Source organism: Protomyctophum parallelum, assembly GCF_964188405.1.
Source record: "Protomyctophum parallelum genome assembly, chromosome: 1".
NCBI classification, from domain to species: Eukaryota; Metazoa; Chordata; class Actinopteri; order Myctophiformes; family Myctophidae; genus Protomyctophum; species Protomyctophum parallelum.
The window spans coordinates 106918864-106937873 of record NC_139697.1 but is presented as its reverse complement, the minus strand read 5'-3'; the positions used below and the strand labels follow the sequence as shown (position 1 = coordinate 106937873).

At 43.1% G+C, this 19010-nt stretch overlaps 1 protein-coding gene across 3 annotated transcripts in view; it reads left to right on the top strand.

The window, feature by feature from the left end:
• LOC310872714 (14-3-3 protein epsilon-like) overlaps positions 1 to 19010 on the top strand; it is a 32176-nt gene that overhangs the window by 13135 nt on the left and 31 nt on the right. For 2 of the 3 annotated variants that reach the window (XM_083784763.1, XM_083784765.1), the window contains 3 exons: positions 11543 to 11749; positions 15675 to 15811; positions 17640 to 19010. The exon at positions 17640 to 19010 is cut by the window's right edge and continues 31 nt beyond it. In XM_083784763.1, the coding sequence (XP_083640889.1) occupies positions 11543 to 11749; positions 15675 to 15811; positions 17640 to 17725 (430 nt within the window). In that variant the 3' untranslated portion in view covers positions 17726 to 19010. The remainder of the gene's footprint in view (positions 1 to 11542; positions 11750 to 15674; positions 15812 to 17639) is intronic. The other variant, XM_083784764.1, reaches the window with a different exon arrangement.

Sequence of the window (19010 nt, the reverse complement as noted above, 5' to 3'; positions counted from 1 at the left end):
TGGTATATGAAGTACTTGATATAAACAGAAAACCTTCAGTTCACTAGTCTACACTCTACACTACAACGTTTGTATTTCTATGAAGCAACCAGTTTCACCTTTTACATCGGCTATTTTTCAAAAAGAATCATGGAAGCCAGGCCAAATACGCAACTACACTTCAGAAATATGCCCAAACTAAAGCAACGTGCAGCTATGAACATTAATAATGACACTGTCAGGATGTAATAGACATTTTTAGAATCTGATCTCAGGTCAGAATGAAAACTGTCAGGATGTAGAAGATATTTTTAGAATCTGATCTCAGGTCAGAATGGGTTAAGTAGTCTTTGACTAGTCTGAACAAGTCTGCATGGTGTGGAGTAACCTGGGAGTATTCTACTTAAAGGGCTTAGATAGCATTTAATGTAGTCATAGCACTCTGTAGCGTACAGACTCATAGTTTCATTACATAGATATTCTACTGTTGGACAGATGCCTGTGTGTGTGTGTGTATCTCTTTGACCGCCACTAAGCTACGAACCAAAGGAGATCGAGCTTACGAATTTGTTGCCCCTACGCTGTGGAATGTCTTACCACTCTGCTTGAGAAACGCTGTGTCTGTTGGCATCTTTAAGAAGCTACTGAAAACCTTTTGTACCGCAAACATTTTGGCTTGATAGAACATGTACTGTTCTATCTTATCTATTTCTAGGTACTGTCTTTGCTGCTCTGTTTTCTTATTTCATTATTATATATTTATATTATATTGCTGAAAAAAAAAAGTGTCTTCCAAACGTGTCTTTGTAAACCACGGGGCTCTCTTCGTCCAATCTGTGGACAGATGTAGTTTCCTGCCCCCTTTTTGAGGTGTGCTAGCCGCTCCTGTAGACATCTTTTTAGTCCTGAACTCTTGTCACATTTGCCGTTGACGATGAAAGGAGACTTTACGTCATGTGTCTGAGAGCCAATCGGCATGTTGCATCATGATGATGTAAGAGCTCCCCTCACTTCACACGGGTGTGATTTTTTACTTATACTACTTTTTTAGTCTTGATTTGTTTCTATTGGCTGTTGGTTGTCATGGCTGCCAGTTCCTATTGGCTGTTGGTTGTCATGTCTGCCAGTTCCTATTAGAGACCGACCGATATGGATTTGTGTGGCCGATCCGATAACCGATACGATAGAGGGGGACAATCACCGATAACCGATATGCCACCGATATAGTGTGCCGATATGATAATGATTATGCAATGGTACAGTCACAGTGACAGTAGTAAGGAGTCTAAGGACAGCTGCTTTCTTAAACCAATGTCTTTATTCAAGACTTTTTTTCAACTTATTCAGTCAAGTGAGTGAGTGAGTAGAGTAGTGACATACAAACAAAATAACAAATATCAGTCCAGCACCATCACTTTGCCACAATCAAAAATAAACACTGTAGCAGCTGTGTACCATTGGCAAATGGCAATGGCATCACTTTTCCACATAAAGCCATGAACAAAATTAATAAATAGTAGCAGCTAGCTAGTACTGTAACAGTGTCACTCAGTATAAATTGTTGCTGACATTTCAATAAAATTAAAGTAAAATAAATAAAATGGCTGCACCAGTACTGTGCACTCAAATGGCACTGTATTAACTTAAGTCAATTTCTGACTTTATTTTTAAATAAAGAATAAAACAAATAAATAAAATAAAGTGCTGTCAGTCAGTGTCTACTCTACTATCAGATGACTAATACTTCCAGTCAATTAGGGGCAGGTTGTAAAACAGGAAGCATAGCTTCTCTGCATTTGCACCAAGCAGTCTGCTCCTCTTGTCCTCATAGATGTTCCCTATTGTGCTAAAAACCCTCTCGCTGGGGACAGAGGTGGGCGGAGGAGTCAGGAACTTCCGGGCCAATGGAGACACCACACTTACGACTCTCTTTTTTTCAGCCATCTGTGTGATAAAGAAAAAAATATATTTAAGCTAGGCATTTTTTACATTTAATGTGTAAATAAAGAACAGTTCAAACATTTTACTGTGATCATATATTTTGCATGCAAGAAATCTGAAAGGTAACGAAGTGGAGTAGAAACTACTTTGTAGAATGTGCTGAATAGGCATTAATTAATTCCTGTCCATTGATCAGTGTGGGACCTATCCACAACAATGTTGTGACGACAACACACACACACACACACACACACACACACACACACACACACACACACACACACACACACACACACACACACACACACACAAATATTTAGGCTAAAAAGCTGTGCTATATTTCCCTTTATTCTCTACTCCAGGGACTCTTATTTCAATATTATATAATCATGGAATATTATCAATGATAACAATAACGTTGACGTTATTGGTCGCTGTCTAATGTGGAGGAGGAGGTGGTGGTTTTTTTTCAGCTAAAAAGCTGCGCTATATTTCCCTTTATTCTCTACTCCAGGGACTCTTATTTAAATATTATATAATCATGGAATATGATAACAATAACGTTGACGTTATTGGTCGCTGTCTAATGTGGAGGAGGAGGAGGACGTGGTGTGTTTTTTAGGCATATATTACAGACCAAGCCAAGCCAACATGACTACGCTGAAATAAAACTAAGTTGTGTATGTGTAGCCCGTCGTCGTATCTTGGGTTCAATCCTCTCAGCATATTTGTATTAAACGGTAACATTCTATGCTTTTTTTGCAAACTGTTAGTATTACATTTGATCAAAGATTAGATACTAGTGTGGCAAGCCTGTAGTGGAGGTGGAAGGGGGTGTAACCGTGTAACGTGTTCAGCGTTTACATTTTAGGCACCACGTTGCTTCACAAACAGACCATGGCATTGGGTCGTGTGTTTGTGCTGGGCTGTTTTAATTTTTTTGCTGCTTAACATGAACTGTACGCTTCATTCTGCTAACGTCACTCATGTAATGTTACAGAGACAATCTGCGATGATAATAAAGTTGCCTCGGGTCGGTCCGTCGGGGGACACTTTTAAGATGAAAGTAGCAATGAAATGCGCGGCCAATATTTGTTCCAATGATGTTAACAGTTACTTATTTCATGAACCAAGTCATGATTACTAGATTGAACTTACCGCTGCATGTAGAAACTTATCTCCAAACTGGTCCGGTTCACTCGTTCGTTGGAGTTTGTTGTTGACTGACTCGGCATGAGGAAGAGGGAGGAACTGAATTGTGAGCTGACTGCTCAGAGCCCGGTGCGCTCTGCTGGGCAAAACATATCACTGCACCAGTAGTAGTCTATTTCACCAGCAACGTGCTTTAATTCATATCGGGTATATCTGCGAGAAATTCACCGATACGATCCAATCGGCCAGGCCCATATATGGTCATATCGGCGGCCGATATATCGGCCGGCCGATTATCGGTCGGTCTCTAGTTCCTATTGGCTGTTGGTAGTCATGGCTGCCAGTTCCCACCTGATGTTGTGTGGGAGTTCAGACTGATCCAGACCGTACTGAATAACTGCCAGCTTGCATAAAGTCTTCAGACTAGGACTCAAGTCTAAGACATACAGGTCATCATTGAATGTGTTGGATGATCTACGTCCTCCAAAGACGATGATACGATCTCCCACCATGCAACAGAATACCATGTGACTCCATGTTGTGTCATAAGGTCTTAAACATGGAACATTCCCTTTGGACTCAACCTTCTTCCAGGTGAAGGTCTCTGGACTGAATTTCCACATATCATTGAAGTCCTGGTTATTGTTCCTGCCACCAAATATGTACAGCTCTCCATTGTAGGAAAAGGCTGAATGACTCCGGCGTCCATCTGGAAGAGGCTGTGCAGGAAGTGTGTTCATCCATTGGTTGGTCTCTGTGTCAAACACTCTGATGGTGTTGTGGTACTGACCCCTCCCCCAGCCCCCAAATACTAACATCTTTGTCCCGATGATGGTGGCAGAGTGACATTCTGTAGCGGGAGGTGGAGTTCCTCTGGTGTTAATTTCAGTCCAGACCATCGTGGTGGTGTCCAACTTGTAAATGTCATTAGTTCCAGTCAGACTTTTGTATCCTCCATAGATAAACATGACCTTCCCAACAACACAGGCTGAGTGGCCGTGTCTCCCCTCTGGAACGGTCCCAGAAACCTTGGGTCTGAGCATTCTGTGGTCGTTGACATCAAATGCATAAAGCACCTTGCTGTCGTTCCATGTGTCAGTCACTCCCCCCCAGATGTAGATGAAAGGGTCGATCAGCACAGCTGTGCGGCTGATTTTCATGGGGTGAACCTCTAGGGGGCGTTGTCCTTTTCCAGGTGTCTCTGGGGGAAACTTGGTTATTTTAACACGCTGCACAAAATAAGTCACTTTGTTTAATGGCACTATCTTTTTTTTTTCTTTCCTTTTGATATTTAGAAATTAAACTAAACTCATGATCAGAGCTTCCGTTGCTCCAGACTGTATGACGGAAGCATTTATATTTTACTGGTGATCAGAGCTTCCGTTGCTCCAGACTGTACGACGGAAGCATTTATATTTTACTCATGATCAGAGCTTCCGTTGCTCCAGACTGTAAGACGGAAGCATTTATATTTTACTCATGATCAGAGCTTCCGTCGCTCCAGACTGTAAGACGGAAGCATTTATATTTTACTCATGATCAGAGCTTCCGTTGCTCCAGACTGTAAGACGGAAGCATTTATATTTTACTCATGATCAGAGCTTCCGTTGCTCCAGACTGTACGACGGAAGCATTTATATTTTACTCATGATCAGAGCTTCCGTTGCTCCAGACTGTAAGACGGAAGCATTTATATTTTACTCATGATCAGAGCTTCCGTTGCTCCAGACTGTATGACGGAAGCATTTATATTTTACTCATGATCAGAGCTTCCGTTGCTCCAGACTGTACGACGGAAGCATTTATATTTTACTCATGATCAGAGCTTCCGTTGCTCCAGACTGTACGACGGAAGCATTTATATTTGACTCATGATCAGAGCTTCCGTTGCTCCAGACTGTAAGACGGAAGCATTTATATTTTACTCATGATCAGAGCTTCCGTTGCTCCAGACTGTACGACGGAAGCATTTATATTTTACTCATGATCAGAGCTTCCGTTGCTCCAGACTGTACGACGGAAGCATTTATATTTTACTCATGATCAGAGCTTCCGTTGCTCCAGACTGTACGACGGAAGCATTTATATTTTACTCATGATCAGAGCTTCCGTTGCTCCAGACTGTACGACGGAAGCGTTTATATTTTACTCATGATCAGTGCTTCCGTTGCTCCAGACTGTACGACGGAAGCATTTATATTTTACTCATGATCAGAGCTTCCGTTGCTCCAGACTGTACGACGGAAGCATTTATATTTTACTCATGATCAGAGCTTCCGTTGCTCCAGACTGTATGACGGAAGCATTTATATTTTACTCATGATCAGAGCTTCCGTTGCTCCAGACTGTAAGACGGAAGCATTTATATTTTACTCATGATCAGAGCTTCCGTTGCTCCAGACTGTACGACGGAAGCATTTATATTTCACTCATGATCAGAGCTTCCGTTGCTCCAGACTGTACGACGGAAGCATTTATATTTCACTCATGATCAGAGCTTCCGTTGCTCCAGACTGTACGACGGAAGCATTTATATTTTACTCATGATCAGAGCTTCCGTTGCTCCAGACTGTACGACGGAAGCATTTATATTTCACTCATGATCAGAGCTTCCGTTGCTCCAGACTGTTAGACGGAAGCATTTATATTTTACTCATAATCAGAGCTTCCGTTGCTCCAGACTGTACGACGGAAGCATTTATATTTTACTCATGATCAGAGCTTCCGTTGCTCCAGACTGTACGACGGAAGCATTTATATTTCACTCATGATCAGAGCTTCCGTTGCTCCAGACTGTAAGACGGAAGCATTTATATTTCACTCATGATCAGAGCTTCCGTTGCTCCAGACTGTACGACGGAAGCATTTATATTTTACTCATGATCAGAGCTTCCGTTGCTCCAGACTGTACGACGGAAGCATTTATATTTTACTCATGATCAGAGCTTCCGTTGCTCCAGACTGTAAGACGGAAGCATTTATATTTCACTCATGATCAGAGCTTCTGTTTCTCCAGACTGTATGACGGAAGCATTTATATTTCACTCATGATCAGAGCTTCCGTTGCTCCAGACTGTATGACGGAAGCATTTATATTTTACTCATGATCAGAGCTTCCGTTGCTCCAGACTGTACTGTACTGTACTGTACTCTGGAAGTTACTAAACAACCAACTAGGCTGTGGTCAGAAACTAAAAACCAGGTTTACTAACATAAACATCAAATCGAATAACACCCTCATCACTGACAAGCTTGATGTAGCCAACCACCTGAACATCTTCTTTACAAACATTGCAACAAAGCTGGTTAGCAAACTGCCCTCCCACTCTGGGCGTTTTGGTGTAGAGCACATCAAAGCCTTCTACAAAAACCTTGGTGTTTGTAAAGATGATTTCAAAATGGCAATGGTAACAACCGAGGAGGTACTTAAAAAACTGAGTGCCCTCCAACCCCACAAGGCCACTGGCCATGACAATATCCCCTCCAAATTTCTCAGAGACTCAGCCTTTTCCATAGCTCCAGTCATCACCCACATAGTTAACCTCTCCATCAAACAGGGACAGGTCCCCCAAGATTTTAAACTGGCCAAAGTAACCCCCTTGTACAAAAAAGGGAGTAAATTAGAACCCGGCAACTACCGCCCTATTTCTATTCTAAGCTCCATCTCGAAAGTGATGGAAAAAATAGTCTATGAACAGGTTGAAAAGTATCTTGCCACTAATAAATTGCTGTACGAGTTCCAATCTGGTTTCAGAACATCCCACTCCACTGACACATGCCTCCTCTATTTGAGCGACCACATCAAACACGAGGTGGACGCTGGAAAATACTGCGGCATGGTCATGCTGGACCTCCAAAAGGCTTTTGACACCGTGAACCACTCCATACTGGTTAACAAGCTTAAAGCTATTGGTTTTGATAGCACATCAGTGAGCTGGATGCAATCCTACCTGGAGGGGAGAGAACAGATGGTGGAGGTGAACGGAACACTGTCCCCTCCCCTCCCAGTGAGCTGTGGCGTCCCACAAGGAAGCATACTAGGGCCTTTACTGTTCCTAATATATGTTAACGACATGACTTCAGCTTGTGACTGCAGCTTGTTCCTGTTCGCAGATGACTCAGCACTGCTGGTCTCGGACAGGAACAAACTGCAGGTTGAAAAGACCCTCAGCTCTGAACTCGGTAGAATCTGCACCTGGCTCGCTGATAACAAACTATCCTTACACCTGGGAAAAACTGAATCCATCCTCTTCGGATCAAATAGTAATCTCAGCAAGGCAGATGGCTTCTTGGTTAGAGTGGGTGACAATATTATCACACGAAAAGATCAAATTACCTACCTAGGTTCCATCCTGGAGGCCAATCTTTCCGGTGATAAGATGGCCACCAACGTAATCAAAAAAGTCAATCAAAGAACAAGATTCCTTTACAGGATCTCCTCACTGGTCAGCAAAAACACCTTGAAGACCTTAACAGGAGCCCTCGTACAAGGTTTCTTTGACTATGCATCCACCTCTTGGTACCACAGCACCTCAAAGGCCCTTAAAACAAGGCTCCAGACCTCCCAAAACAAACTGGTCAGGCTCCTACTTGGCCTCACCCCCCGAACCCACCTCACCCCTGCCCACTTTGACTGGCTGGGATGGCTTAGGGTCGACGACAGAGTACAGCATCTTGCAATGGGTCTGGTCCACAAGATTCGATACACCACCAAGATACCCATGTACCTGTCTAAATACTTCCTTAATGTAAACGAAGTCCACACCCACAACACCAGAGGGAGTGCAACAAACCATGTACAACCCAGATTCGGCACAAACAAGGGACTAAATTCTTTTCGCTCCTATGCCACCAAAATGTGGAACGCCCTACCAACAGTCATTAAGACATGTGAATCCCTTGACTCCTTCAAAACCGCTCTCAAAGGGCACCTACGGATGGCTGCAATTCGAAACTGGCCTCTGTAAAATCTGAATCCCCCCCACCCCATTTTCCCTCACTGTATATTGTATCTTTTCCCTTTTTTGCTTCCCATATGATGAATTTAGCTACATAGAAATGTCTATTTGTATGTCTCTAAATGTTTGTATGTCTTTAAATGTTTTGATGAATTGAACAATGTGGACCCTGTTGTAAACAAGTGTAATGCTTAATTGGGTCGTCCACTCACAGTTGACAGTCTTTGTATTGAGTTTGTGCTTAAAATGTACTGTAAATTCTACAAACTGTTAATAAATATTTCAATCAATCAATCAATCAGTACGACGGAAGCATTTATATTTTACTCATGATCAGAGCTTCCGTTGCTCCAGACTGTACGACGGAAGCATTTATATTTTACTCATGATCAGAGCTTCCGTTGCTCCAGACTGTACGACGGAAGCATTTATATTTTACTCATGATCAGAGCTTCCGTTGCTCCAGACTGTACGACGGAAGCGTTTATATTTTACTCATGATCAGAGCTTCCGTTGCTCCAGACTGTACGACGGAAGCATTTATATTTTACTCATGATCAGAGCTTCCGTTGCTCCAGACTGTACGACGGAAGCATTTATATTTTACTCATGATCAGAGCTTCCGTTGCTCCAGACTGTATGACGGAAGCATTTATATTTTACTCATGATCAGAGCTTCCGTTGCTCCAGACTGTAAGACGGAAGCATTTATATTTTACTCATGATCAAAGCTTCCGTTGCTCCAGACTGTACGACGGAAGCATTTATATTTCACTCATGATCAGAGCTTCCGTTGCTCCAGACTGTACGACGGAAGCATTTATATTTCACTCATGATCAGAGCTTCCGTTGCTCCAGACTGTACGACGGAAGCATTTATATTTTACTCATGATCAGAGCTTCCGTTGCTCCAGACTGTACGACGGAAGCATTTATATTTCACTCATGATCAGAGCTTCCGTTGCTCCAGACTGTAAGACGGAAGCATTTATATTTTACTCATAATCAGAGCTTCCGTTGCTCCAGACTGTACGACGGAAGCATTTATATTTTACTCATGATCAGAGCTTCCGTTGCTCCAGACTGTACGACGGAAGCATTTATATTTCACTCATGATCAGAGCTTCCGTTGCTCCAGACTGTAAGACGGAAGCATTTATATTTCACTCATGATCAGAGCTTCCGTTGCTCCAGACTGTATGACGGAAGCATTTATATTTCACTCATGATCAGAGCTTCCGTTGCTCCAGACTGTATGACGGAAGCATTTATATTTTACTGTTGATCAGAGCTTCCGTTGCTCCAGACTGTAAGACGGAAGCATTTATATTTTACTCATGATCAGAGCTTCCGTTGCTCCAGACTGTAAGACGGAAGCATTTATATTTCACTCGTGATCAGAGCTTCCGTTGCTCCAGACTGTACGACGGAAGCATTTATATTTTACTCATGATCAGAGCTTCCGTTGCTCCAGACTGTACGACGGAAGCATTTATATTTCACTCATGATCAGAGCTTCCGTTGCTCCAGACTGTATGACGGAAGCATTTATATTTTACTCATGATCAGAGCTTCCGTTGCTCCAGACTGTACGACGGAAGAATTTATATTTGACTCATGATCAGAGCTTCCGTTGCTCCAGACTGTACGACGGAAGCATTTATATTTTACTCATGATCAGAGCTTCCGTTGCTCCAGACTGTACGACAGAAGCATTTATATTTGTAGCATAGTTTCACTGCATTGTACAGAATATTCTACTGTTAGACAGATGTTAGGGTCTCGGCTTACCGATGTTTTCTTTTGTGTCTGACGTGGTATCATGCACCATGTGCTGTCTTTGCTCACCTTAAAGGAGAATTCCATTCTAGAAGGCTTACTTACCTTTCTTACCTTTCTTTGTAGTCGTTACGTCCCCACCAAAGAGGTCCAGGTGTTTTTTTTTGTGCAAAAGCTCCTTATTGGCTATTTCCCCTACCATAAGCCCTAAATGAATTGCATTGCATTGAATGGGAATTGAACGGGGCTATGGGGTGTTGTGCTAATTTGCTTATTTCCATCGAAATAAGTAGTAAAGTGTGCCGCTTGGGATATTATGTAGATTATGAAGAGAGGATATATACAAAAAATATATATAATTTTGAGCGATGGAAATAAGCGAATTAGCACAACATTCCCATTCAATTCAATGCAATTCATTTAGGGCTTATGGTAGGGAAAATAGCCAATAAGGAGCTTTTGCACAAAATAACACCTGGACCTCTTTGGTGGGGACGTAACAACTACAAAGAAAGGTAAGAAAGCCTTTTAGAAAGCCAACTAGTCGACTATTCAACTAGTCAACTATTCAGCTAGTCGACTATTCAACTAGTCGACTATTCAGCTAGTCGACTATTCAACTAGTCGACTATTCAGCTAGTCGACTATTCAACTAGTCGGCTATTCAACTAGTCGACTATTCAGCTAGTCGGCTATTCAACTAGTCGACTATTCAACTAGTCGGCTATTCAGCTAGTCGACTAGTAAATCCACTAGTCGACCTTGTTGGTACTAGTTGACTAGTTGATAACAGTTTTTGTAGGCCTCAAGATCAGCTAGATTGTAGTTATAGTCACCAATATACAGTTGTTTTAATAAATACAAATATTATTATCTACATAATAGGTAGGCCTAGTCAACTATTATTATTTACATAATAGGTAGGCCTAGTCAACTAGTAAAAATCACTAGAAGTGAAAGCCCTAAAACCAAGCTTGATTTTATTTATATATCTTTTTATCCCACGATTTTGCAACCCATTTCACCCAATCAATATTCAAGTCATAGTCAATATTATCTAATGTAATCCTGGGCGCTACACTTCCTCTTCCAACCTGGGGGGGGCACCGGACTGACCTCATGCCTCCTTCTATGCATGAGGAGTCCAAGCTGCTTCTTTTCACCTGACAGGGGGGAGTTTCCCTGGTTGGACATAACGCGTGGAAGGAACACGTTATTCCAACCAGTTCCTTTCCCCTCCATCAGGCACCCCGGCTGGCCAGGGGGAGGCAGTATAGAGACCAGTTTCTTTTCCCCTCCATCAGGCGCCCCGGCTGGCCAGGGGGAGGCAGTATAGAGACCAGTTCCTTTCCCCTCCATCAGGCGCCCCGGCTGGCCAGGGGGAGGCAGTATAGAGACCAGTTCCTTTCCCCTCCATCGGGCGCCCCGGCTGGCCAGGGGGAGGCAGTATAGAGACCAGTTCCTTTCCCCTCCATCAGGCGCCCCGGCTGGCCAGGGGTTAGGCAGTATAGAGACCAGTTCCTTTCCCCTCCATCAGGCGCCCCGGCTGGCCAGGGGGAGGCAGTATAGAGACCAGGATTACTGCATGTTTTTTGTGGGGTACCTACCCATTATTTCATAATTTTGATTGAGATGTTCTTGTTTTATTCCTTTTATTTTATTGTAACAACTGTTTTGAAAGGCGCTCTATAAATAAAATGACCTTACCTTACCTTATACCTTTGACCAATCAGGAAGGGGGATTACCACCGGTACCTGGCGGAGTTCGCCACGGGTAACGACCGCAAGGAGGCGGCGGAGAACAGCCTGGTGGCGTACAAGGCGGCCAGCGACATCGCCATGATCGAGCTCCCGCCCACGCACCCCATCCGCCTCGGCCTGGCGCTCAACTTCTCCGTGTTCTACTACGAGATCCTCAACTCCCCCGACAGGGCATGCAGGTAGGGACTACACTACCCATAAGGCACCACTCTCTCCCCTGCACTACACTACCCATAAGGCACAGCTCTCTCCCCTGCACTACACTACCCATAAGGCACCACTCTCCCCCCTGCACTACACTACCCATAACGCACCGCTCTCCCCCCTGCACTACACTACCCATAAGGCACCGCTCTCTCACCCTGCACTACACTACCCATAACGCACCGCTCTCCCCCTGCACTACACTACCCATAAGGCACCGCTCTCCCCCTGCACTACACTACCCATAAGGCACCACTCTCCCCCCTGCACTACACTACCCATAACGCACCGCTCTCCCCCTGCACTACACTACCCATAAGGCACTGCTCTCTCCCTGCACTACACTACCCATAACGCACCGCTCTCCCCCTGCACTACACTACCCATAACGCACAGCTCTCCGCCTGCACTACACTACCCATAAGGCACCGCTCTCTCCCCTGCACTACACTACCCATAAGGCACCGCTCTCTCCCCTGCACTACACTACCCATAACGCACCGCTCTCCTGATGGAGCATGCAGGTTAGAATTTCACCCATGTTACTTGTAATGTGTTGTGACAATAAAGTCTGATTGATTGAGGTATGGACTTTTGTACTTTTTAAATAACCACTCATAACATTGTGTATATGGGGCATGTACTTTATAAATAACCACTCATAACATTGTCTCTATGGGGGCATGTACTTTATAAATAACCACTCATAACATTGTGTCTATGGGGCATGTACTTTATAAATAACCACTCATAACATTGTGTCTATGGGGGCATGTACTTTATAAATAACCACTCATAACATTGTGTCTATGGGGCATGTACTTTATAAATAACCACTCATAACATTGTGTCTATGGGGCATGTACTTTTAAATAACGGCTCATAACATTGTGTCTATGGGGCATGTACTTTATAAATAACCACTCATAACATTGTGTCTATGGGGCATGTACTTTTTAAATAACCACTCATAACATTGTGTCTATGGAGCATGTAGTTTTTTAATAACCACTCATAACATTGTGTCTATGGGGCATGTACTTTATAAATTACCACTCATAACATTGTGTCTATGGGGCATGTAGTTTATAAATAACCACTCATAACATTGTGTCTATGGGGGCATGTACTTTTAAATAACTGCTCATAACATTGTGTCTATGGGGCATGTACTTTATAAATAACCACTCATAACATTGTGTCTATGGGGCATGTACTTTATAAATAACCACTCATAACATTGTGTCTATGGGGGCATGTACTTTTTAAATAACCACTCATAACATTGTGTCTATGGGGCATGTAGTTTTTTAATAACCACTCATAACATTGTGTCTATGGGGCATGTACTTTATAAATAACCACTCATAACATTGTGTCTATGGGGCATGTAGTTTATAAATAACCACTCATAACATTGTGTCTATGGGGGCATGTACTTTATAAATAACCACTCATAACATTGTGTCTATGGGGCATGTAGTTTTTTAATAACCACTCATAACATAGTGTCTATGGGGGCATGTACTTTTAAATAACTGCTCATAACATTGTGTCTATGGGGCATGTACTTTATAAATAACCACTCATAACATTGTGTCTATGGGGCATGTACTTTATAAATAACCACTCATAACATTGTGTCTATGGGGCATGTACTTTATAAATAACCACTCATAACATTGTGTCTATGGGGCATGTACTTTATAAATAACCACTCATAACATTGTGTCTATGGGGGCATGTACTTTTTAAATAACCACTCATAACATTGTGTCTATGGGGCATGTAGTTTTTTAATAACCACTCATAACATTGTGTCTATGGGGCATGTACTTTATAAATAACCACTCATAACATTGTGTCTATGGGGCATGTAGTTTATAAATAACCACTCATAACATTGTGTCTATGGGGGCATGTACTTTATAAATAACCACTCATAACATTGTGTCTATGGGGCATGTAGTTTTTTAATAACCACTCATAACATAGTGTCTATGGGGGCATGTACTTTTAAATAACTGCTCATAACATTGTGTCTATGGGGCATGTACTTTATAAATAACCACTCATAACATTGTGTCTATGGGGCATGTACTTTATAAATAACCACTCATAACATTGTGTCTATGGGGGCATGTACTTTTAAATAACCACTCATAACATTGTGTCTATGGGGGCATGTACTTTATAAATAACCACTCATAACATTGTGTCTATGGGGCATGTACTTTATAAATAACCACTCATAACATTGTGTCTATGGGGCATGTACTTTTAAATAACGGCTCATAACATTGTGTCTATGGGGCATGTACTTTATAAATAACCACTCATAACATTGTGTCTATGGGGCATGTAGTTTTTTAATAACCACTCATAACATTGTGTCTATGGGGGCATGTACTTTTAAATAACTGCTCATAACATTGTGTCTATGGGGCATGTCGTTTTTTAATAACCACTCATAACATTGTGTCTATGGGGCGTGTACTTTTAAATAACGGCTCATAACATTGTGTCTATGGGGCATGTACTTTATAAATAACCACTCATAACATTGTGTCTATGGGGCATGTACTTTATAAATAACCACTCATAACATTGTATCTATGGGGGCATGTACTTTATAAATAACCACTCATAACATTGTGTCTATGGGGCATGTACTTTTAAATAACGGCTCATAACATTGTGTCTATGGGGCATGCACTTTTAAATAACCATAACTTTCTCAATCTTCAACCGATTTTCAAACGGTTTGGTTTGTTATAAACGTCAGAGACGTTCGCATACTTGTACGCTTTCACACGACGTTCACATACAAAACAAAATGAAGCAGATAAGCGTCCTGAATCATAGCCACGTTGACAACGTTTGTAAACCAACGCGTTTTGTAAATCCGTCAACATTTGAGCGAGTTATAATAATAATAATAATAACAATTAAACTTTATTTGTATAGCACCTTTCATGACATGAAATGCAGCTCAAAGTGCTTTACAGAGCAATGGAGAATAAAAGAAAAGCAAGGCAACGACATTAAAAAACAAGCAGTAATGCAATACAGTGAGGACATGTAATAAAAGATCAATTAAAAGCAATGTTGTAGAGGTGGGTCTTGAGCTGAGCTTTAAAAATGTCTACAGAGGCTGCCTGACGAAGGTACAGTGGGAGCTTGTTCCATGCCGACGGCCCGTAGAAGCAAAAAGCTGCTTCCCCGTATTTTTTAGTTGCCATTTCTTTAGGCAAAGCGAGCAGGCCGGCGGTGGAAGACCTTAGGGGGGGGGTTGGGACATATTTAGGCAGGCAGTCATGTAGGTAGGAAGGTGCGAGACCATTGAGAGCTTTATAGACAAGTAAAATAATTTTAAAATCAATCCTAGGGATGTAAAAACCTCCTCTTATGCATGGGGGGGGGGGGGTCCCTGGAATATCTTGTCAAATGGGGGTCTGCGGGGGTAATTAGTGTCAATTTGGGGGTCCTCGACATGACAAACTTTGGGAACCGCTGGTTTCTTTAGCGATCCAGTTTTATCTTGATATAAAAAGGAGCTCGAGACGTCTCCACACGTCCCTGGCATCGGAAGAGTTTAACAGTCGTGGGGCGGCGGTGGCTCAGTGGTAGAGTGCCTGGATGGTAACCGTAAGGTTGCCAGTTCAAACCCTGTGGGCTCCCCCAGAGTTACTGTCGAAGTGTCCTTGAGCAAGACACTGAACCCCTAATTGCTCCCGATGTGCTAGTTGGTGCCTTGCATGGTTTCCGCTGCCATCGGTGTATGAATGGGTGAATGTAATGCACAATCTCTGTAAAGCGCCTTGGATAAACGCGCTATATAAATGCACCATTTACCATTTACCATTTAACAGTGTGTTTGTGTCTCCCCCTGGTGCTCAGGTTGGCCAAGGCAGCGTTCGACGACGCCATCGCAGAGCTGGACACGCTGAGTGAGGAGAGCTACAAGGACTCAACGCTCATCATGCAGCTGTTACGAGATAACCTCACGCTATGGACCTCCGACATGCAGGGAGACGGTCAGTATCTACTCTATCTATCTCTATGATAACTATGGACCTCCGACATGCAGGGAGACGGTCAGTATCTACTATATACAGATCTATGATAACCTCTGACATGCAGGGAGACGGTCAGTATCTACTATATATAGATCTATGATAACCTCCGACATGCAGGGAGACGGTCAGTATCTACTATATATAGATCTATGATAACCTCCGACATGCAGGGAGACGGTCAGTATCTACTATATATAGATCTATGATAACCTCTGACATGCAGGTTAGTATCTAATAGTATATATATATATATATATATATATATATATATATATATATATATATATATATATGAAGCAGGAAGGGGAAGAGAGATTCTGGACGGGAGTGTAAATCCACTCCCGTGTCAATCTCTACTCTATGATATATAGAGTCTCTGGAACCACACTGCTACACTGAAGCTGCCATTTCCCTTCACGAGATTATCTTTTAAAGTATCTTTACAGTTGCTCCAGACTGTACGACGGAAGCATTTATATTTGACTCATGATCAGAGCTTCCGTTGCTCCAGACTGTACGACGGAAGCATTTATATTTTACTCGTGATCAGAGCTTCCGTTGCTCCAGACTGTACGACGGAAGCATTTATATTTGACTCATGATCAGAGCTTCCGTTGCTCCAGACTGTATGACGGAAGCATTTATATTTGACTCATGATCAGAGCTTCCGTTGCTCCAGACTGTACGACGGAAGCATTTATATTTTACTCATGATCAGAGCTTCCGTTGCTCCAGACTGTACGACGGAAGCATTTATATTTGACTCATGATCAGAGCTTCCGTTGCTCCAGACTGTATGAGGGAAGCATTTATATTTGACTCATGATCAGAGCTTCCGTTGCTCCAGACTGTACGACGGAAGCATTTATATTTTACTCATAATCAGAGCTTCCGTTGCTCCAGACTGTACGACGGAAGCATTTATATTTTACTAGTGATCATACTCATTCGGCTTCAGGTGAACAGCAGCAGAGCAAAGAGGAGTCTGGGTAATGTGGTTCTTTGTGTTTCAGCGTCTGGTGCATTCTGGGTAATGTGGTTCTTTATGTTTCAGCGTCAGGTGCATTCTGGGTAATGTGGTTCTTTGTGTTTCAGCGTCAGGTGCATTCTGGGTAATGTGGTTCTTTATGTTTCCACGTCAGGTGCATTCTTGGTACTGGGGTTCTTTGTGTTTCAGTGTCGGGTGCATTCTGGGTAATTAGTTCTTAATGTTTCAGTGTCAGGTGCATTCTGGGTACTGTGGTTATTTGTGTCAGCGTCAGGTGCATTCTGGGTAATGTGGTTCTTTGTCTTTCAGCGTCAGGTGCATTCTGGGTAATGTAGTTCTTTGTTTTTCAGCGTCTGGTGGATTATGGGTAATGTAGTTCTTTATGTTTCAGCGTTGGGTGGATTCTGGGTAATGTAGTTATTTGTTTTTCAGCGTCTGGTCAATTCTGGGTAATGTAGTTCTTTTTGTTTCAGCGTCGGTTGGATTCTGGGTAATGTAGTTCTTTGTGTTTCAGCGTCTGGTCGATTCTGCGTAATGTAGTTATTTTTGTTTCAGCGTCGGGTGGATTCTGGGTAATGTAGTTCTTTGTGTTTCAGCGTCGGGTGGATTCTGGGTAATGTAGTTATTTGTGTTTCAGCGTCTGGTCGATTCTGGGTAATGTAGTTGTTTTTGTTTCAGCGTCGGGTGGATTCTGGGTAATGTAGTTTTTGTTTCAGCGTCGGGTGGATTCTGGGTAACGTAGTTCTTTTTGTTTCAGCGTCTGGTGGATTCTGGGTAATGTAGTTCTTTGTTTTTCAGCGTCGGGTGAGGAGCAGCAGCAGAGCAAAGAACCAGCAGCGCCAGCGCCGCAAGAACCCGAAGAGGAAGCTCAGGCAGCCCAGTGACCCCTCCCCTTCCTGTCAGTGACCCCTCCCCTTCCTGTCAGTGACCCCTCTCCTCCCTGTCCACATGAAGAGGAAGCAGCCCAGTGACCCCTCCCCTTCCTGTCCTTGCCAAGACCAACCCCTTCCTCTGCATCACTTCCTGTGCCCTCCCCCTCTCTCTCTCTGTGTCTCTCTCTCTCTCTGTGTCTCTCTCTCTCTCTGTGTCTCTCTCTCTCTCTCTGTGTCTCTCTCTCTCTCTCTCTCTCTCTCTCTCTCTCTCTCTCTCTCTCTCTCTCTCTCTCTCTCTCTCTCTGTGTCTCTCTCTCTCTGTGTGTCTCTCTCTCTCTCTCTCTCTCTCTCTCTCTCTCTCTCTCTCTCTCTCTCTGTGTCTCTCTTTTTTAAACACAAACACTCACTCCATTTTTTCCGTCTGTCTTCTTTCCTTTGACTGCTCTGTCCGTCTTTCTTTCTTTCTGTCTTTCTTTCTTTCTTTCTGTCTTTCTTTCTTTCTTTCTTCCTTCCTTCTGCACCGGCAAAATCCCCAAGTGTAAATTTACCCATTTGGTTCCAATTGTACACTCTCAGAGTTACAGACCCGTAAGGGTCCATTTGGTTACAGTGTATAAATAAGCGCTGAGGGTTTTCAGGGTGCATTGTGGGTGGTGTAGACGTGACCTTTGAACCCTCCAAATATCTGATCTACAGATCCACACCTCATGTAGTTTACTGTTTCTTCAACTTACAGCCTCGCTATCTGTTGCCAAGACACACACATACACACACACACAACACACACAGACACACACATACACACAACACACAACACACACACACACACACACACACATACACACAACACACACACGTGCACTCCCGCGATAGAAGAGTTGGTTTATATTATATTTTTAAAGGACTTTTCTGTCAATCTTTGTTTATATGTTTGTTATTGTTGTGTGTGTGCGCGCCCACACACACGTGTTTATTGTCAGTCTACCTTTTTGCCATGCGTCTAAAGAGCTGTCAGTAACGGCACGCACGCTAGCCGCTAGTAGCGCTAGTAGCGATAGCCGCCAGTAGCGATAGCCGCTAACAACGATAACTATTCGTGTAGTCGTAAAGCGACAAGCGAGCGTCCGCGATGATGATCGGCCAGTGAATTCGGGACGCGTTAGCGATTGGCTGTCGGTCGGTGTTTGTGTCTGTCTGTCCGTCCAATGGAATCGCTTGGTGGGAAAACATTATCTGTAATTGGCCGCCGACCCCTATATGAAAATGCCCCCCCCCCCCCCTTCCAGGACAGAATATT